General features: G+C 37.4%; 1 protein-coding gene across 2 annotated transcripts; it reads right to left on the reverse strand.

Moving 5' to 3' along the window:
• Positions 1-13,084: 13,084 nt before the first annotated feature.
• LOC145041784 (UMP-CMP kinase 3-like) lies at positions 13,085-16,341 on the reverse strand. Of its 2 annotated transcripts, XM_078989961.1 has the most exons (11): positions 16,224-16,329; positions 14,974-15,058; positions 14,806-14,866; positions 14,595-14,649; positions 14,383-14,500; positions 14,140-14,296; positions 13,943-14,023; positions 13,750-13,857; positions 13,582-13,653; positions 13,446-13,501; positions 13,085-13,326 (listed from the first exon to the last, which is right to left on the reverse strand). In XM_078989961.1, exons 3-10 carry the CDS (start codon positions 14,833-14,835, stop codon positions 13,490-13,492), a joined length of 633 nt encoding a protein of 210 aa, XP_078846087.1. In that variant the 5' UTR covers positions 14,836-14,866; positions 14,974-15,058; positions 16,224-16,329; the 3' UTR covers positions 13,085-13,326; positions 13,446-13,489. The 2 variants fall into 2 exon arrangements, with proteins under 2 accessions (XP_078846087.1, XP_078846086.1); XM_078989960.1 differs by lacking the exon at positions 14,974-15,058 and having other exon boundaries at positions 16,224-16,341.
• Between the last annotated feature and the right edge of the window lie 6,182 nt (positions 16,342-22,523).

Raw genomic sequence — 22,523 nt, forward strand, 5'->3', positions numbered from 1 at the left:
ACACACTGGGGTCTTGCATCTCCGTCTATATACATCTCGAATGGAGCCTGGTCGATACTGGCATGATAAATGTTGTTGTACGAGAACTCTGCTAGTAGGAGGTATGTATCCCAACTCCCTTAAAAATCCAGCACGTAAGCTCTAAGAATGTCCTCCAGCGTCTGGATCGTCCTCTCACTCTGGTCATCTTTCTGAGGGTGGTACGTCGTGCTGAAATATAACTGAAAGCCCAGCTCCTCATGGAATTTCTTCCAAAATATGGAAGTGAACCCGACATCCCTGTCGAAGACCACTGACACCATCACCCCGTGTTTAGCGACTACCTCTCGTACGCATATATCAACCAATTTTTCCACAGATATACTTTCGTAAATCATAATGAAGTAAGCACTCTTCGTCAATCTATCTATGATCACCCATATGGCATCTACATCCTTCGTCGTCCTTGGTAGCTTCGTGATGAAGTCCATGGTGATTTCCTCCCACTTCCACATGGTAGTGGGTAGTGGTTGAACCTTGCCATGAGGTCGTTGATGCTTGGCCTTGACCTTCCTACAGGTCGAGCACCGCTCCACGAACCAGGCGATCTCCCGCTTCATGCATGGCCACCAATAACTCAGCCTCTAGTCCCTATACATTTTCATAGCTCCTGGGTGTATAGAGAACTTGGACTTGTGCGCTTCCTCTAATAACCTCTGTCTCACTCCCCCTGTCACTAGTACCCATACTCAGCCACATTGAGTCAAAAGGTCGCGGCTATCCTTGAAAAACAAAGGATATTATCCCTAAATTTTCTCTACCTTCCAATTCTCCTTCTTCGCCCCCTTGACCTGGGCCTCCCTGATCATATCCAACAAAGGATAAATCACGATCATCCTCAAACACATGTCCCTAATCGGGCCCCCCGTCGTCTTGTGGATCAAAGCATCGGTCACTACGTTGACCTTCCCTGGGTGGTATAGAATCTCGCAATCATAATACTGCAGCACATCCAACCACCTCTTCTTTCGCATGTTGAGGTTTTGCTGATCCATCAGATACTTTAGACTCTTGTGATTGGTATATATAGTGAACTACAATCCATATAAATAGTGCCTCCATACCTTAAGGTAAAACACCACTACCCCCAATTCCAGTTCATGAGTGGGGTAATTCACCTCATGTGGCTTCAACTTCCTCGAGGCGTAATCTATCACATTCCCCTTCTACATCAGTACTGCACCTAACCCTAAGATCGACGTGTCGCAGTACACCACTAGATCATCTAACCCATCAGTTAGTACTATAATCGGAGCCTCGCATAACCTCTGTCTCAGGGTCTCAAAATCCATCTACTGATCCGCACCCCCATCGAAAAGTCACATTTTTCTTGATCAAGCGGGTCAATGGCACAACAATCTTGGAGAAATCCTGGATAAATCTCCGATAGTAGCCCGCTAAGCCCAAGAAGCTATGAATCTCTTATGCATTCCTCGGTACTTCCCACCGCATCACAACCTTAACCTTGGCTGGATCAACTGATATACCCTCCCGATTGATAATATGCCCCGAAAACTGTACTTCCCGCAGCCAGAAATCACACTTGGAGAACTTCGCATAAAGTTTCTCCGCCCTCAGGGTTTCTAATACCTCCCTCAAATGTTGCTCGTGCTGCTCCATGGTCTTAGAGTAGACTAGAATATCGTCAATAAAAACAATCACCGACCAATCCAGCATCGGCCTACACACTCTGTTCATGAGGTCCATGAACGTTGTTGGGGAATTGGTGAGCCCGAACAGCATCACCACGAATTCATAGTGCCCATACTAAGTCCTAAAAGCCGCCTTTAGTATATCCTCATCCCGAATCCTCATCTAATGATATCCCGACAGAAGATCAATCTTGGAAAACCAAGATGCACCCTGAAGCTGATCGAACAAATCACCGATTCTCGGTAATGGATAATGGTTCTTCACCGTTAGTTTTTTTAGTTCCCTATAATCAATGCACATCCCATGCAATCTTTCCTTCCTTTTCACGAAAAGGATCAGTGCACCCCATAGGGAACTGCTCGGACGAATGAATCACCAGTCCAGCAGCTCCTGAAGCTGTGCAGATAACTCCTGCATCTCCGGTGGTGCCAACCGATATGGTGCCTTTGTTATCGGGGTGGCACCCAAAACCAGGTCAATACGAAACTCCACTTGCCTCTACGGAGGCACTCTTGTTAACTCTTCGGGTAACACATCACGAAAATCTTGAACCACTGGCACACTTCCCACATCCGTCACAGTCTCCATTCTCGTATCTGAGACATAGGCCAGAAATCTCGTGCAACCCTGCTATAAAAACCTCCTCGCCCTCGCAGTCGAATAGAGGGTCAGTCCCTGTGAGGCCCTCTCACCATGAATAACCAGTTCTCCCCCACTTGGGGTTCAAACCCTCACCAACCGGCGCTCACAATCGATCATGGCCCCGTTGGCCCACAGCCAATCTATCCCGACAATCACCTTCAGTCCTCACAACGGTATTGGGACTAGGTCGACACGAAACCTCTCTCCAAGAACATTCAAGACACAGTCCTGATACACCCTTGTAGCGCTAACGGTGCGGTCATCTGCAATCTCTACCTCGAGTGGGGAATCCAGAGCTCCGAGCCTATCCTGGAACTTCTTTCTTAGCGCAAGAGATACAAATGACCGGGTATCACCCGAATCAAACAAAACATGCGTCGTCATACCATTGACCATAAAGGTCCCTATACACGCATAATACATAGATAAGTCTTACAAATCATAATGATCAGAGAATAATAGATACGTACCAGCCACAACGTCTGGTGCTGCCTGAGCCTCCTTAGTGGACAACTGAAATCCGCGGCTCTTCACCGTCGGGACTTCTGCCTTGACAGGGCGGCCATCAGTAATCCTCATCGTGGCGGGTGCAGGCGCCGCCACCGCTCCTCCCCCTCCCTGCTACTTCGGGAAATCGGCCCGCTTATGGCCGGTTTGGTTACAGTGGAAGCAAATCAAGCCCTTTTGGGGGCAATCCCTGATCACATGGCCTGATTAGCTACAAGCTTAGCATCCTGAGACTGCGCCTCAGCAAGCCCTACTGTGCGATTTTCCACACTTGGCACACTGTCCCCGGCCCTGCTGGCCCCTGCTAGACGTATCTAAGGTCTTAGGCTTCTTAGCCTGACCCACTGCTGTCTGTTCCTACTCTGGTTTCCGTTTGGTGCGGAAATCTAACTCCATCTCCTGTTCCCGAGCCTTTTCCACCATCTCATTCAGGGTTTTGTACCCTGTAAAACTCACAAACTCTCGGATATCATCACTCATCATGGAATGATATATCGTCCTCCTCAAGTCCTCATTTATAGCGTATTGTGGGATCAACAAAGCTCGTTCCCGAAACTTGGCGGTGATCTCCGCCACAGTCTCGGTGGTCTGCTAAAGGTCGTGAAACTCCCTCACCAACCGTTGCACCTCAATAGGTGGTGCAAACTCTGCATTGAATTGCCGAACAAACTCGTCCCACATCATCTCAGCCACACCAGCCACTCCCACCTGATTGGTCACCTCTCCCCACCAATCTTGGGCTCTGTCCCTCAGCATACATGACGCAAAACTCACCTAGGCCGCATCTGAACAAGAACTCGTGCGTTGGGCATTTTTGATATCCGCCACCCAGCATCGGCTAATAATGGAATCCCTAACCCCGAGAAACTTCAGTGCCCCGCACGCCTTGAAATCCCGGGACGAGGGAGTTCAGGTCCCAACCTGACCCGCAGCCACCTCATCCCATAATGCCCTGAGTCTCTCCTCCATAATCTCCATCATGCCCTCCTTGACCGTCCCGAAAATGACCGGGGTCGTGTCAAGGATGCCCCTGGTAACGTCAGATGCAATGAGCTCGCACAGCGTCTTATCGATGACATCAGCATTATCACCCGATCCTGCCCCGGACCCAGACCCTGATCCTGATCGTCCTGCTCTAAATCGTGTCACCACCATGCTGGACTGAAATATCATAAACTACAATGATCGGGATTTCCATATAAAGGATCTTCCCACACCGATCCTTCTTGAAATCGTCAGACCTAACATTGGTTCGGGTACAGGTCATGTGCTTTCAGTAGTACGGGCCCAATACTACCTTCTACACCTACCTGTACCTTTCCCCAATAACCTACCTGACAACCCCAATTTGTCCCAAACTAAACCATATTCCATAAACTACCTCATACATCAAATCTCAGGTTGTCCTAAGATTTATTCTACTCACATCAATCAAGCCAATCATGAAAGGTTGCCTTTATGCTTGTAAATTGTACACAGAAAAGGATCAAATAGACTTTCGAATAAAAGATTCCGCCCTAGGACCACAACCAAACAAGGAATAGGAAATAAGGCCAAATCGATCATTCTGAGGCTATAAGATCCTAACCATATACAATTTAAAATCATACACATAACAAGTTCCATATAATCAACAAAGCTCAACTATCAGTATAACATGGCTAACATATTGGGGAACTACTTATTTGGCTCGTCTGATCACACGCGTTGCACTCTCATCTTTTCATTTCCTTTTGAAAACCCTTTTTAAGTTACTTTTTGAAAACAATTATACCATTGCCTTAGTTTGAGTCTAGACACACTCAAGAGTGTGCACGAATCCCTCAAACCAAGGCTCTGATACCAACTTATAACGAACCTATTTTTTTCAAAGAAAATTTTCATTTTTAATTTGTCAAACACATTTGCATAACCATGAAATCAAAGCACAATTGTTTTCAAAACCACGTTCAATACAATATTATTAAAAAACATCAGTGTCCCCAAAATGTATCAATGAAAGAGAGATAGAGTGCACGCCGCGCCATCACGCCTTGCCCTTGCCCTTGGGCTTAGATGTACCTGATACAAATCAACAAACTGTAAGCGAAATGCTTAGTGAGTTCCCCAGAGCATACCACACACTACACATACACATATCCTTTTAGCTAATTAAAGCTACACACATATCACATAAGCCATGCATACAACAGATAAGGATGTCGTGGGCTCATCCCCAAGGTCTTACTCCAGGATGTCATGGGCTCCCCACATGGTCTTACACCTAAGTACCATGGGCTCTCCCATGGTCTTTGATAGGAAAGCCATGGGCTCTCCTCATGGTCTTACATCCAAGTGTCATGGGCTCTCCCATGGTCTTCCATACAAAACAAACAATCACATAGCATATCAAACACATAATATCTAACACATATATCATGATCACATAATGGGTCAGCCTTCATGCCTTAGACCCATTGGTATGGTGAGGAGACTCACCTTTGTCTGCTGAAATAATAATAATAAATTAATTTCAAGACCTTACTTAGTCAAAAGAAACCCAAACTCCAACCCCTTCATGAGGCCCAATTATCCTTTCCTTGCTAATGGGCCCAAAGTCTAAGTCCAACCTCATTAATGGGCCTCTTGGCCCATTAAAGCCCAATCAATATATCCAAGGCCCATAACAGATGAAATGTCCCACAATTCACATAATGCAACCAAGTCCAATAACCAAGTGAGGCCCAATAGCCCAAAAGCCATAAACAGGTCCAAGCCCGCTGTGACTCGTACGCTCAGCATACCACCCTGGTATACGCAATGTATTGGGGCTCAGGGACTTACATACTAACAGATTAAGCACTTTTTCCATTAAGTTCTTAATGCTCGATTCTTTTACGTCCAGAAGTCAAATCTAGGCCTATTAAGACAACCCAGGGCATAAAGTTGGCAACTTTATGCCTTTGCATGTCTCATATGATCCCAACACCCTCACTAAGACTATTTTGAAGCTCTTAACCCATGCATGAGGTCAAAACTCCCACCAAGACTCCATTCTTATATTGGAAAAGGACTAACGGACCTCAGATTTGTCATCTCCATCCTCTGGAGTTGCTTAACTCACAAGAAAAGGGTCCAAGATCAACTAAAGGGACAAGACTAGAAACCCTAGATAGATCTAGTGATTAAAATGGAAAGGTACAAGCTTTATACCTCCAGAAGCTCCTTAAGGTCGACAACAAGCAGATTCTTGAAGCCAAGTGAAACTCCAAGCTCCTTTGGCAAATTCTTCTTCTTGGATGAACACTAAAAGAACAACAAATGCACTCTTAAAGCTCAAGCTACACTCACAAATGGTATTAGGGTTTTTCAAGGGCTTTTGAAGGTGAAGGAGGCTGTTAAAGGTAAGGTTCAAAGGATCTAAGGATGTTTATATAGGTCTCAATTCTGGTTTTTAGGGTTTGAACATGCTGGGACGTACGCCCAGCGTACTTGCTGCTTCTCCGCGTTCCTCCTCAACTAGTACGCAAAGCGTACTCATAAGTACGCCCACCGTACTTAAGCTTCTCTTATGCCAAAATCAAGATACTTCAAGGGCTATAAACTCATATCTAATTTGGGTGTTACATTAAGGGGCGATTTCGTGGACAAAATCAAATTCAAGTGGGGGAGAATTGTAACATCAGGATTTTCAGGTACATTATTTTGTATCTTAATCTTGAGATTTATGGAGAGACTCGACCAATTGAGGATCCAACTCATTGAGTCGAGTCGAGTTGCTCGCATGTAATTAATAAGTGGACTCGACGAGTCAGAGAACCGACTCGCCGAGTAGATTCTGGGCAAAGAAACCCTAATTTCCCAGGGTTGGGGCCTATATAAGGGAACTTATGCCCCCATTTACGCCTCACCAGTTACCGTACACCCTTGAGAGAAAACCCTAATTGCCAATAGAGCTAGAGAGTAAATGAGGAGCTAATTTGAGTGGTTTTGTGCATCCTTTGAAGGAGATTTGGAGAGCTTGGTTTTTTTGATCAAGGAGGGGTTGTAGATCCAGAGTTCTCCAGTGGTTAGCTTCAGTGCAAAGGTAAAAAGCTCCTATCTTGACCTTTCCTTTGTGAGATCTTAGTTTAGGGAGATTTTGAGGATTTTCTCCCATCCATTCTTGGCAATGAGTCATTTGAGCATATTATGAGGTTGAAACCTCAGATCTGGAATGTAGAAGGACTTAAGAGACCAAAGATCCAAGCTTTATTGAGTTAGAGTCTAACTTTTGGGCATCTAGCCCTTATGGGAGCATGTTTTGGCATTACGTGACAATCGACCCTTAGGATGGTAGATCTGGTGTTTGGAGTGATGGATCTGCCTTAAATTGTCTGAATGATGAATCTGATCGAAGGGACTCACCGAGTTCATGGCCTGACTCGGCGAGTCGGTGAGGGTTTGTCTCGATGGGTTGATTGTGCAATAACTCGGCGAGTTGGGGGTCAACTCGACGAGTTGAGCTGGACTTTTTGAGATTTCTGAGGATATGAGGGGACTCGACGAGTCGCGTCAAATATGGACTGTTGACTCGAGCTTGACTTCTGTTGACTTTGGGATTTTGGTCAACATGAGTAATAGAGACCATGGAGGGGTAAAATGGTCTTTTATCCACTTCAAACAGTTAGAGAGAGAAAGAATAGCCTTCGGTTATTTGAGTAGTGAAAAGAGTATTACTTAGAGATATTCATCCTTTGTGTTAGGCGGAGGCTAGTTTGAGATCCGAGCGCGAGGTTATTTGCTCACATGCTTGCGAGGTGAGTCTTCTCACTATACTTTACCTAGAGTGGTAATTTTTGTGTGACCGGAGGGTCTTACATGTTTATTTGGGTCATGTGATATTATGCATCTTGTCTGTGTGATATATGCTATATTATGTTGTTGAGATCGGACCGGAGGGTTCAACGAGCCATGAGACCGAAAGGTCCTCACTGAGACCGGACCGAAGGGTCCAACGAACAGTGAGACCAGAGAGTCGTCACAGAGACCGGGCCAGAGGGTCCAACGAGCCGTGGGACTGGAGGGTCCCACTGAGACACATTGACCGGAGGGTCTTACAAAGTTATAGCCTTGAGTGGCTAATTATTTTGTGCGCGGTATTTGGGAGAACTCACTAAGCTTCGTGTTTATCGTGTTATGTGTTATGTGTTTCAGGTTTTCTCAGGATCGCGAGAAGGCACCAGCTTGATTGAACACACCAGTGGGAGAGTTATGTTTTGAATATCCTGGATTTTAATCAAACAATTATGGAGTTGCGATTTGTAAATTAAATAAATGAGATTTTTTGTGAAATGTGTTACGAGAATTGTGCGATTTTAAATAAAAATTTTATTTGAAAATTTACAGTGTTACACCATACTTCTTGTTGAAGTTGGTCTAAAAATAGAGTTTTATGATTTCCTTATCAACATCTCTTGTGTCGAGAACACCTCCATATATACTATCTCCGCATCACCTTCTTTGTACTTGGTATTTTTAGAAGATAACAAAAAAAAATATGATTGCCTAACTATTTTATCAAATAAAATATCTTTGCTTGACCTTTGCGATTTTAAAAGTGAAGCATTTTAGAAGTTCCATAACATCACGAAGTTGTCAAAATGACCATATCTTTGCTCGATTTCACACAACGTAAGAAATAGAAAAATCCAAATCTCACCATCGTCCAATTTTCATCCAAATAGAATCAGTCACAGTACATGAAACCATCAAACGGTCAATTGTATCGATATTGGAATCACAAATAGAGCAAGCACTATTGAATATTAAAGCCTCTTTTACTAAGATTAACTTTAATTACCATACGAACTAAATAAATTCCAAGCCAACACATTTACTTTGATTGGAACCAATTTTTTCCATCGAGTGCTTCCTTCGTACCGGTGACTATGACGTTCTTAGTAGAAGAAAATGTGTACAACTCCACCGAATCAAGCTCCTATTAATGGGTTTTATAAGTTATAAAAATCTTATTTTGCTGGAAAAACTTAAACCCTAAGTTCACATGCAACCTAAAAGATCTATGTTCTCACTATGATTTGCAACAAACAATTGAATATCAAGAACCCTAAAAGTATACAACTATATTCGAAATTCACAAAAAGGTTTTTAGGGTTTACATTTTACATACCTTTTGGTTATTGTAGTAAATAATCAATAATTACTTCTTGATCAAGCTTCCGAAAGCAAGCACCATAAATCACGTATCTCTCATGGTTCACACCCAAAACCTTAATAAATAGAAGACTTGAGGAGAGAGGTGACTAGAGGATAAATTCGGCTCTATGAGGATGAGAGGAAGAGAGGACAAAAATTATAAGAGTCGGGGAGGGGTTTATATAGTTGAAGGAAACTTGAGGCCAAAGCTACGGTTTTGGGATAAGGTTGAGATTAATTGATATAATAATCAAGTTGTCTTATATTCCTAGCCAAATTTCGTTCACCCCATCCCATGGGGTTCTAGAACTTTCCCACTTCAACTTTCAATAAATAACCAAACAGTCCCTGCATTTTTAATTAATTCAATTAACTCCAAAATTAATTCCAATTAATTCCAAATTAATTATTATCATTATTAATATATTAATCATATAATATTTTAATAAACAATTTATTAATCATTTAATAAATTATCAATTTAGTCTCTCTCTCTCTCTCCAAAAATAATTATATTCGGTTATTAGTTTATGAGGGCAACCCAAAAGAAATTTTACTAATAATTCAAAATTATACTAATTTAATTATTGACTTAGACATCTAATCCAAACCCTATATCCATATGTCATGTTGATAACACAAGACAATATTAGATAAAAGATCCCAACGTTCATCCTATTAAACCTCTTTGGCCCCTCCCCATTGTCTACGCCATCTCCACCCCCTCCCCCCTCATCATTTTGAAATTTAGCATATACCATGCATTGTTTATCCATTTAAAGAGCAAACAATCTAGAAAATCTAGACAGAAAAGGAATTTCACATAGCCACTTCTCCTACCAAAAATTTGTTGAATTTCCATTATCGGGTCTTTTGGTATATGGATCCATATTACTCCCTTTTGATCAAAGATGATAAAAAGACAGAACTATTTTATCAGAAGTTCCTTGGTATTTCAGTCTTGTTACCCAAAATGAAACCCGCCAATTGGATCGAGAATTGTGTTTACCATATTAACTTATAAGAGTTGGGCTTATTCAAAGGGTTTAGGTCACTTAACTTTTGGTTTTGTGCTCATTTGGTCACTTAACTCTCTTTAAGTTTTAAAAGGTCATCAAACTTATGACTTTGTGCTCATTTAGTCACTTAACTTTTGTTTTGGTCACTTATCTTTTAGATTTGTGCTCATTTAGTCACCTAACTTTTAAAATTGTGCTCATTTAGTCACTAAACTTTTTAAAAAATTTAAAAGTTTAGTGACTAAATGAGCACAATTTTAAAAGTTAGGTCACTAAATGTGACCAAGCCAAAAGTTAAGTGACTAAATTAGCACAAAGCCAAAAGTTTGATGACTTTTTAAAAAATAAAAAGAGTTAAGTGACCAAATGAGCACAAAACCAAAAGTTAAGTAACCAAAAATGACCTAAACCCTTATTCAAATATGTTACTACTACAATGGAAACCAATTAAAAGCAAAGTAATTCTAATAGTTGCCGGAAGCTTTTTTCCATTTAATCTGTGACATCTTTTGTTCTCCTAACTCGGCTCCCCCCCCCCCCCCCCCCCCCAAACCCAAAAAAAAAAAAAAAAAAAACCGAGTTTTTAAAGACTCCAACGAATTTATTAAAAGTTTTGGAGCTTTAAATATCAACATTGTAAATATTCAAGCTCCCCAAAACCGCCTTTAGGGTGCTCGGTGTGGGCACATCTCGTCCTCGTGATGACTGAGTTGGACGTCAAAAACAACGTTATAACGAGGGGAACATTGCCCCCCCCCCCCCTCTCTTCTCGTTTCTTCTCGTTAAGGCACTTATTGTACCCATTACCACTTATTGAAACGGGGAAAATGTATACATTAGTATTTGACCATTTGCAACGGTCAACATTTCAAATAATTTTTTTTACCCTTTGTACTTTATATAAATACTCATTTTACTTCAATTTTTTACCATCTTTCTCTCATCTCTCTATATTTTATACTTTCTTTTAATAAAAAAAATGGAGCAAAACTCAAACACCCCTCCCCCCCCCCCCCCCCCCCCTCCATCATCAAACCCAAATACACAACCTCGCCTCTCGGATTTGCAGGTTATGAAAATTATTTCAACCTTTTATCGTTTCAGGGATCACCACAAATCTCATACCAAGGCGCCGTTTTCAATCCTGCTTCACCACCACTGCAATTTCTCAACTCATCATACCTTCAACAAAATCTATTTGGTCAAAACTCAAATTTACAACAAAATATTTTCCCTAATTTTTCTTCGACGCAACAAACAACCAACCAAGCACCAACCATCGGTTGAAGTGGAAGCGAGAGGTAGTAGGAGTGGGAAAGGGAAATGAAAATTGATAACGGTTGAAACAGGAAAATGCAAACGTTCCACAATGGTGGACACCAGAGAAGGAATATGCTTTGACGGCGGCTTGGTGTACTACTTCAACAGACGAACTCCGCGTAAATGGAATAAAGAAAAGAGTTTATTGGGGGCGGTGTGCGACAAGTTTCATGCTATTTTGAAGAAAACAGTATCGCAACAATGACATGTTGAGCAACAAATTGGATCAAATAACTAAGTGGCGCAACAAATTCAACGATATTTTATATTATTTCAATACACTATTGATTGCATAAATCCTTTTTCTACTTCTTCTATTTACAACCGGGTTGAGGCGCAACAGCAAAGAAGATCCAACGATTTCGATTTGTTCAAAGCTGCAAAAGAACAATATCGGGTCGAAATGAGACATGTTTTCGAGTTTGAAAAATCATGGGAGTTGTTGCAAGCAGATCCAAAGTTGAATAAAACGCCTACATCGTTGGAGGTTCAATCTAAAAGGTCTCGTAGTCCAAGCTCGGTCGACGTGTCGGACGCACGGACTCAGATCGACCTAAACGTCGACAACGATGAGATCCCCGATGATATCGAGGAGATATCCCCACCACCACGACCGCCCGGACACGACAAAGCAAGGTGCGTTGTAAGGCATGCAGAGGAGGTTGAGGCGAAAGCAAAAGACGCGGTGGAAATGAGAGCGAAATTTGACGAGCACAATTTATTAATAAAAGAAAAAAATGACTTGAAACGTCGTCATTTGGAGTTCCTAGAAAGACAGATACGGGAGAAGCAAGAGCAAAAAGAGAGAGAACTAATGACACATCAGTTGTCAATTCTTCGGACGAGCGAGGAGAGTTTGGCGCCTGAGGATGTAGCGGTGCTACAAGCAATGAAGGAACAAATCATAAAGAAATATTTTAATTAGGATATTATGAGTAATTTAAATAGTATTTTAGTTATGATTTTAGGTTTAAAATTATTTTTTTAATTGTAATCGTAATTTTAGATTTTAAATATTATGTTTTTTTTATTGTTTTAAAATTTACTGGTTTATAAAACTATATTATTCATTTTAGTGATTAAAAAAACATAAAAACAAAAAACATAAAAAAAATTCAAAAAAAAAATCAAATATAAAACATATTTATTCTCAAAAAGTTGGTGTTGCATCTTATTGTCAATTTCTCCACTTAATGTTATAACATCATCTTATTTGGCACGTGAGATGATACAATTTGATGTTGCATCTTATTGCCTACACCTAACCTAATGCTCTTAGTTTATTAATTCTCCCACTGGTAGACAACATATTAACTTTCCACTTGGAAGTTTTTATTTAAATTAGTTAACTATGGTTTTCCATCTTTCTACTCGGCAATCTAAGATATGTAAACGGATTGAAATACATTATGATGAAATGTTTATTTTTTGTATTACTGTAAGCCTAGGTCCAGTAACAAAACATAATGTAAATCCACCGAGACGTCACTTGCAAGCCCATAACAAACTGTATTTAAATTGTCTTTGTACTTCAGTAACGAATTAAAATAAATCAGGTTGTGTTGCTAAGAATAAAATAAGCGTTTCCAAATTAAAGTGGGAAAACAAGCGTTATTGGAGTATTTCAACTTTTTTCCCCAAAAGCGTTATTGGGAAAACAAGCGTTATTGGAATATTACACATTGTATATGCTCTAAACTCAAAAGTTAACTAGCAAAGAGCAAAAATAAGCAATATATATATTATTACTAGCTATCCAATCGAGAATAACATACATATAATATAAGAGTCCCAATTGCCAAACATCGTGGTATGGTATAATACGTAAATGGTAAAAATAATGGTAGAATCTTTCTAACCTATTTCGATAACATAGGATATGATCAACCAACTTTTAATGATGTAATATTACAAATAATCAACCATGGGTCTCATCGTCAAACCCTTTTAACACCACATATCAATGAAACTGCAAAAAATATCAAAACAAATCATCAATTAACTTTATAAACAAGATTTTGTCCACATAATTAATACCCGATATCCAAAATAATAAGGTTGTTTCTTTTTAATTAGCATGCTATTTACCTCATTAAACATGAAGATTGCTATGGTAACTGAGATATTAACATCTAGGCAGCAGCCTGCAAGATTTTTAATAATTTATATGTACAGGGGTATTTCAGTAAACATATAGTATTAGAAGGATCATAACTTGTTTTACCTTGTCAACCACTGGGGTGAAAAGGGCCTTAACTGTTTTAAAAACTTCTTCAACAGGCTTAGCAGCGTCGATCTGGGAGCAAATTTAGTAAAATGTTAATAACTTACACTTTTGACCCCCAAGAATCAAAAATTGACTTTTTCAGGAAGAAAGAGTAATAATATTTACCTTTCGGACCTTCTCCTTAGAGTTGTAATATTCGATAACAGGGAGACTGGATTCCAGGAAAACCTTAAATCGCTTCCTAATTGTATCAATGTTGTCATCTTCTCTCCCCTTTACAAACAATCAAAATGTTAAAAATAAATACGTATAAAATATGAGGACAAATTAGTAAATTTACAAATGTGTATTTATCAACCTGATTGCGACTTAAGAGGCGTTTCTCCATTTCTTCTTGTGGACAATCGAAGTAAAGAACAAACTCCGGGGTAATTCCAGTCTGTAAATCACCGAACTAATATGTTGATTCCCTTAATTATTATATAATGAAGATTTACATATTTTAAAAATAAATACAAAAAATAGCCCTAAGATTTAATAGAATATACAACTCACAACTGACTCAAAAGCTGCACGATTTTCCTCATTGCGAGGGAATCCATCAATAAGGAATTTGTCATTTTCATTTTCAAGAATCGCTTTTTCAAGAAGCTTGATTGTTACTTCTGAAGGAACAATTTTTCCTTCCTTGATCATGTTCTGAATCATTGTGCTACAAAAATATTACCAACACATTAGAATTGACATTTTTTTAATCATTAAAAAAACTTTTCAGAAGTTATCCACTTTTATTTTTACCCGTTTTCTGACCCGGATTTTATTTCTGCCCGAAGAAGATCTCCAGCACTGAGATGGGTATACCCGAAGTGCTCTACAATATTTGCACACTGGGTGCCCTTACCACTGCCTGGGCCTCCTGCTCAAAAGAATTTAAAAAAGACTCAATTTTTTTAAGGACTAAAAATATAAAAAATTTTATTTCTGTTAAAAGTTAAAACTAGAGTTCTCACCTAGGACAAATACAACCTTTGGCTTCTTTTGACTAAGAGAACTTCCACTTGCTTCCTGCAACCATATATGCATGTGAATTTAAGTTACTAACTTACTCATAGTAATATTTTTAACAAAGTGGGAAAAAGTAAAACTGTTGCAAAGCCATAGAAGTAAAAGATATTAATAATGAAGATATAAAGATTGCTAAAAGGCTGAGGAAATGAATACCTTGCTTGAAGCTTCAACAACAGTACCCATGAGTGGATACTATAGTTTGTATAACTTAATTCTGCATCCAAATGATCCAATACAAAACCTTGTGATTAGAATATGCTAAGCAATAAACATATATTTAATTGGTCAACTTGCTCCAGGTGTATATATATTTTAATTTACCTAGTATTCAACCCCTATGTAATGTGGCATGAGAGTGGACATGAGCATAACACATAATTGTGCATATATTTTAGTCCCAAAACAACTACAAAATGACAAGAGAAAAGAACAAATGGTCTTAAAAAAATCATAAGCAATTCGAATCCACCAAATTCGAACCATAAAGTCTACATCCTTAATCTTTTATCTTTATATTAGAATTAGATGAAAACTACAATATATGTTCATAAATAGTATCAGTGTGGTTGAAAAAACTGTTCAAATATCATTCTTAATTAGATTATGGCATGAAAACATCTAATCATTCTGACAGATTGCACATAATAGTGATAAATCATAGAACAAGATCTCATATCTGAAAATATTGCATATTTTTAACTTAAATCCAACTCGAAATTCAAAGAAGGGAAACTATTTCATAACTGCATAAACTGCATCACAAGCAGGCAATAGAAAATCAAGAACAGGACCTAAGAGAATACTCACCTTACTAGTTCAACTAGACCTAATAGTTATGAATAGTATAATTATAACAATAAGCAATATTCAATAGCTAAGACAAACAACTTGACCACATTGATTCAACAACTCAAAATTCCAAAAGCAAGTCAACTTTCATGGTTACATAAAAAAATGGGAGAAACTTAATGAACAAGCCCATTAACTTGAATACTAAAGACCAACTGCACACAAATCTCAACAACATCTACTTGAATGTAAAAGAGATAGAAAACGATCTGTGTAACAATGTGTCATGTCCAGATCCAAATATGAGACTGTCATACTCTTTATGATCAGATCTTACTCAAATTTAGAATTGCCGTTTTGGCAATCATATATAGATCCAAGTAAATGATTCTCCAAAATATCATGTATATGATTATCCAATTGCCATAGAAATGCCAGAATCACTCAGATAATCGCATAAAATTTTCAGTTAAACTCAAAAGGTTACATATAACTGTAATCATAACTACAACGGATCAGTACTTGAAAAACAACACAACATATACATCCAATTTATCTAGATCGATATAAATCCCCATAAATTTTCACAAAAAAATAGTAGTTTCGATCAAACCGGTAAAAAAGTACAGGAATGGAGATAAATCGGATAAAACTGCTAAACTAAATAATAGAACAAGATCTAACACGAGGAACCGAGTACAATCATATGAAAAACTGAAAATCCAAAGAGGTTTATCCAGATCAGTAGGTGTAATAAGAAGGACAACAGATGTGGAGCTTACCAAAATGGAGAAATCCCGTGGAGAATGGAAAGAAACGCAGGGGGAATGAAAAGATCTGGAGAATTACGTATGGGTACGTCGGTGTGAAGTGATGGTTGGTATTTATACAGGGTTCCTTAGGCCCGAGTCATTTTTAGTTCGGGTTTAAGTCGGTTTATTCATGTCGATTCGGCCGATGAGTGATGATGTGATTTTAAACATTAAACAAGTATTTAATAAAAGTAATCATATAATAATAATTTGATTAACGTTTAAGATAGCCAGGGAAGATTTTAGCATAATATAAAAAAGTAACGTGTTTTTATTATCTATATATTTAACATTTAATTATTTACTTATTACAATCTCTGTTATACGCAATACGTGGCTTTATAGATGAGCAAACTACAAAACAAGTAAAGAGCTCAACATATTTTTTTTATTGATTTAGGTTCCCTCATTCTTTTTAATGATTAAATCATTATATTTTACTAAGGGCTTTTTTTTACCCCTATTCGCTAAGATAACGATGTATTAGGTTCATTATAATTTATAATGATAAACGATTGGCCATTGTTTGTATATGGCATTATAGATTTGGACATCAAAGACATAAAAATAGCTCGGGAAAATGACTTATTAAGGTAACTAACTATTTCAATTGTCCATATATAGGTAATGTTCTTTTTTTTGTACACATTAAGGTAACTAACTTGTTTTGTTTGTTCACATTTAGGTAATATGACCGGCTATCACCTGTTTTTGCTTATGTGGCATCCACCTGGCATTACGTGGCATGGTGCATATATGGGAAAATGACTTATTAAGGTAACTAACTATTTAAATTGTCCATATATAGGTAATGTTCTTTTTTTTATACACATTAAGGTAACTAACTTGTTTTGTTTGTTCACATTTAGGTAATATGACCGACTATCACATGTTTTTGCTTATGTGACATCCACCTGGCATATGACTTGAATACGTTACACCTACGTGGCATGGTGCATATTTTGTCTTCATTCGATTACACTATAACTGTGTCATACGATTCCACCCCTAATTCTAAACCCTAGATCGATCGATGATGGCTTCTTCTTCCTCATCTTATTCTTCAAAATGACAAGATGAATTTCAAGCTGATTATCGATTGCGGTTTACCATCTCGTGTGAAGATTTCAAGAACTCCTGCAACATATTCAACAATATTGATTTACCATCGAGTTTTAACGAACTCTAAATTTTCTTCCATGGTTGTCAGGAGTTCTTGAAATCTTCACACGAGATGGTAAAACGCAATCACATGGATGATCAGCTTGAAATTCATCTTGTTGTTTTGAAGAATAAGATGAGGAAGAAGAAACAAAACAAGTCATATGTCAGGTGGATGCCACGTAGGTGTAACGTATTCAAGTCATATGCCAGGTGGATGTCACATAAGCAAAAACATGTGATAGTCGGTCATATTACCTAAATGTGAACAAACAAAACAAGTTAGTTACCTTAATGTGTATAAAAAAAAAAAGAACATTACCTATATATGGACAATTGAAATAGTTAGTTACCTTAATAAGTCATTTTCCCATATATGCACCATGCCACGTAATGCCAGGTGGATGCCACATAAGCAAAAACAGGTGATAGCCGGTCATATTACCTAAATGTGAACAAACAAAACAAGTTAGTTACCTTAATATGTACAAAAAAAAGAACATTACCTATATATGGACAGTTGAAATAGTTAGTTACCTTAATAAGTCATTTTCCCAAAATAGCTCTTGATTTCACCATATTAAATAAGGAAATTATCTCTAGGGTCCTATGGTGGCAAAGGGTGCTTAATATAAATTTGGGAGTCTCATCTCATTTATACGACCAAATAAGGTACTTTCCGCATTGTTTGGGTTAAAAATAATATGGTTTAAAATTAGATGATCCAAAAAATCTATGATTTAATATGCTTTATTTAAGTTGTTATGATTTAAAACTATTATGATTTTTTTGATATTTCATTTGTTATGATTTTAAAATATTAGGGTAAATTACATGAATGGTCCCTATGGTTTGGGTAGTTTGCATGGTTGGTCCCTAACAATTTTTTTTAACTCGGAGCATCCCTATAATTTGTTTTTGTTGCGTATTAAGTCCTTGGCACACTTAAAAAGACTATTTTACCCTCGTTTTATTTATCTTGTTTTTATTATTTATTTTATTATTAACAAAAAAATAATGATTAGATACACGGGGCCCATCCCTCTCATAACCCCCTATTTCCTTTCGTTTATGTGAAACCCAACGAGACCATCGACACCCAAACGTTCTTCACCAGCGATAGACATTGACACCTCTCTCTCTCTCTCTCTCTCTCTCTCTCTCTCTCTCTCTCTCTCTCTCTCTCTTTTTCTCTACCATCACCAGTATCTGCCACTCTCTTTGCTGCCACCAAAGTCTGACACTGTCACCCCCCGAACATCCCCTCCATCTCTCCGAACATCCAATTTCTCTTGCTCCAACCTCAATCCTCATCGGAGTCTCCTGAAAGACCACCCTCTCCTCCATCCGCCCATCTCCCTGTAAAATTCGAACCCTAGCTGACATTGATTTTTAAAATCAAAGAACATTATCTATTCCCCATCTTCTCTTTTCTCCATCAGTTGATCCTATTTACACCTTTGCCACCTCCTTTAGACCACCATCAAAACAAATCAACCGCCTTTGTGATTCAAGAACCCTCCCTCTTCCTCATATATCGGTGTTTCTCTTCAACCACTTCCGATCCCAACCACACCTCTAATGGATGTTCCATCTCAGATTTTGTTTTGACTTATAGGTATTTTGCTATTATAATCCTTGTAATTAGTTTGCTTACAGGTTGAGTGTTGTATCTAAATTTTTTTGTGACTATGAAGTTGATTTGAGTTTTTGTTTATATGATTAGGTGGGTCAACAGTGAGGTCTCACTGAAATAGGGTAATGATGGAGAGAAGGTCGGAAGTCATTACAGGGGGGGGGGGGGGAACAAAGAGGGTTCCCATCGGTGGTGGTGCTGGGCGGAGAAGCAACTAGTACGGCTTATGCTGCTTGACGAAAAAGACATGCTTGATGAAGAAATGACTTGTGCTATTGCCAAAAACACAATCCATAACTCTCCATGAAGAAGACGTGCTTAATAAGTGATTTCAGTTTTGATTTTTGTCTTAACTGTACAAGTTCTCTGAGAATTTTGTAGAATAAAGGAGTAGAAATGGAATATTCGGCAAAATCAAATAGATGATGTGGTGGATGAGATATTGACAATTCATACATCTCTCCCTCCAAGACCAAGAATTGAAAATGATGAAGGTGCAAAAATACCGATATGAAATATACTATTTGCCGGAGAAGGTTATGTTGGCAGTGACCGGATATCTTGAACGAAGAAGATGAAGATGGGGGTAATGGGGAATTGGGAAAGCAACAAAGGGATTACGGGATGGAATTAGGGTGGGAGCGTAAGCTTTTAATAATAACATAAATAATTATATAAGCAATAAATAAATTGAAAAAGAAATAAATAAGGGCAATTTAGTCTTTTTATATCTTTAAGGGACTAAAATCGCAACAAAATAATATCATAGGGATGGTCCGAGTTAAAAAAAGTTGTTAGGGACCAACCGTGTAAACTAACCCAAACCATAGGGACCATTCATGTAATTTACCCAAAATATTATGATTTAATCTTACAATTAAAAAAGTTATGATGTTTAATCGAATTTTTTTTATGATTAAAAAAATGTTATGAACTTATGATCCAAAATTTGTTAAGATTTTTTTTTTTTTTTTTTGAAAATGTTATATTCTGACCTATATAGTCCAAAATGTTGTAAACCAAAATCTATGTGATTTTTTTATAGAAATGATGTAATAAAAAAATGTTATGAATCAAAAAATATTTATTATTTTTAGATAGTGTGGGCCCCCCACACTAGGGGTGAGCATTTGGATCGAACCGGCTCTTGGACCGGACCGGATGAGTCGTGTCCGTGTCCGTGTTCGGGTCCGGGTCTAGGTCCGGGTTTTCCGGTTTTTGGACCCGTTTGGACCGGTATAACTTTAATTGCATAGAGTATAAGTAATCTACATTGATGTATAATATTATAACTTGCAAAATTAATATGTTTCCGTTTCATGCATAACTAATCTACATTGATGTATAATATTATAACTTGCAAAAATTAATTTTCCAAATAAAAGCAACTAACATATAAGTCAAGTTTACCAAAAAAAGTTATACAATTTTAAGACAAACATACAAAAGTATTACCGTAACAACAAAAATCATAGTTTAAACTTTAAAATCAATCAAACTAATAAACTTTATAAACTCATAATCTAATCTTCCACTCAAAAGCTGAATTTTTTCAGCTTTGATAGCTCTATTTTGAATGATTGTAACTCAGTGAAAATAATACCAAAATAAACAAAATTATACTCTAAGTTCATCTACAAACTATAAACTAAATTTTGGAAAAAACCAGAGCTCAATCCGACTTAAAACGAATGAGTTATGGGTGTTTAAAAAACATCACAGATTACAAAATCTTGCTGAAAAGCTGAATTTTTTCAGCTTTGATAGCTCTACTTTGAAGGATTGTAACTCAGTGAATACAATACCAAAATAAACAAAATTATAGTCTAAATTCATCTACAAACTCTAAACTAAATGTTGGAAAAAACCAGAGGTCAATCCGACTTAAAACCAATGAGTTATGGGTGTTTAAAAAACATCACAGATTACAAAATCTTGCTGAAAAGCTGAATTTTTTCACATTTGATAGCTCTACTTTGAAGGATTGTAACTCAGTGAATATAATATCAAAATAAACAAAATTATAGTCTAAATTCATCTACAAACTATAAACTAAATGTTGGAAAAGACCGGAGGTCAATCCGACTTCAAATGAATGAGTTATGGGTGTTTAAAAAACGTCACATATTACATGTCCAACCGGTTCTAAACCCGGACCGAACCGGGAAAAAAACCGGACTGAACCGGATAGAAATCTTAGAACCGAGAACCGGCCCGGGGGTCCAAAAAAACGGTCCGGTCCGGTTCACCGGTCCGATCCGGTCTGGTCCGGTCCGGTCCGATCCAAATGTTCACCCCTACCCCACACAATGAATACGATTAGTGTCATGTGGCACCGCTTATGTGAAGTAGCACCATTTTATGGGGAATGTTTTGTTTGGTGATGGTTGCAGCAGCAAAACGCAATCAACTTGCAGTATTAGTCTTTCATCTTTTTTTATATCTAAAATCTATCTTTTATTTTGGTTTGAATATATATATATATATATATATATATATATATATATATATATATATATATATATATATATATATATATATATATTATCCTAACCACAATACAGAAAATATAAATAAAAGGATTTATGATCATATACAAAAAAAAAAAAAAAAAAAACAAACAAACAAAACAAAAAAACAAAAAACAAAAAACATTGTAACTTTGTTTTAATTATTATTATGTTTTACTTTCATTTTTAGTTTTAACTATGTAATTTTTATTTCAAAATTATGAAATATTTTTATTTTTATTAATTCTTTATTTTATTAAGATTTTTTTAATCAATTTTATTTATTTATTTATTAAAGTATAGTATTTTACTTTTATTTAAAATAATAAATAAAATAAGGGAATATGAAATATAACCATTTACTAGGTTAACAGGAGTAAGCAATATTCTAAAAAATTCATCATGGCTCCGTCATGATCTGTCATGGCTCCAAGGCTTATGCTTGTTACCAAGCTTTGACAAAATGTCTCCTTAAATCACAACAAAAAAATTTCCGCCTTAAATCAGGTTTTACAAACAACGTGGTTCGTCACGCTTCAAAAAAAATTGAGACTTGACATTGTCACCAAGTCATGTCTTATGTTATTTAGAACCTTATGATTAAGTAAAGAATGAGAATGAAAAGATGACATGATATTTGGACATATTTAGAATCATATGATTAAGTAAAGAATGAGAACGAAAAAATGACATGATATTCGAATAGTAGAATAAAAATAAGATGTTGAGAGGAAGAACTACACCCTTACGTCTTATAAGTTTAGATGTTAGAATTCAAAAATGTTTAATCTCTTTTGATTCAAAAATGAACCGTTATACCACTCTTTTGTTGATTTTACTTTGAGTCTTAAGAATTTAGTAAATGTCCTTTTGTGAAAAAGTTGTAAAAATAACCTAGAGTGAAAAAGTATTAATAAAAAAGTGAAACCCCATGGAATCTAGCAAATACCTTTTGTTAAATTG

This window comes from Lactuca saligna, chromosome 4 (genome assembly GCF_052625555.1).
Source record: "Lactuca saligna cultivar CGN05327 chromosome 4, ASM5262555v1, whole genome shotgun sequence".
NCBI lineage: Eukaryota > Viridiplantae > Streptophyta > Magnoliopsida > Asterales > Asteraceae > Lactuca > Lactuca saligna.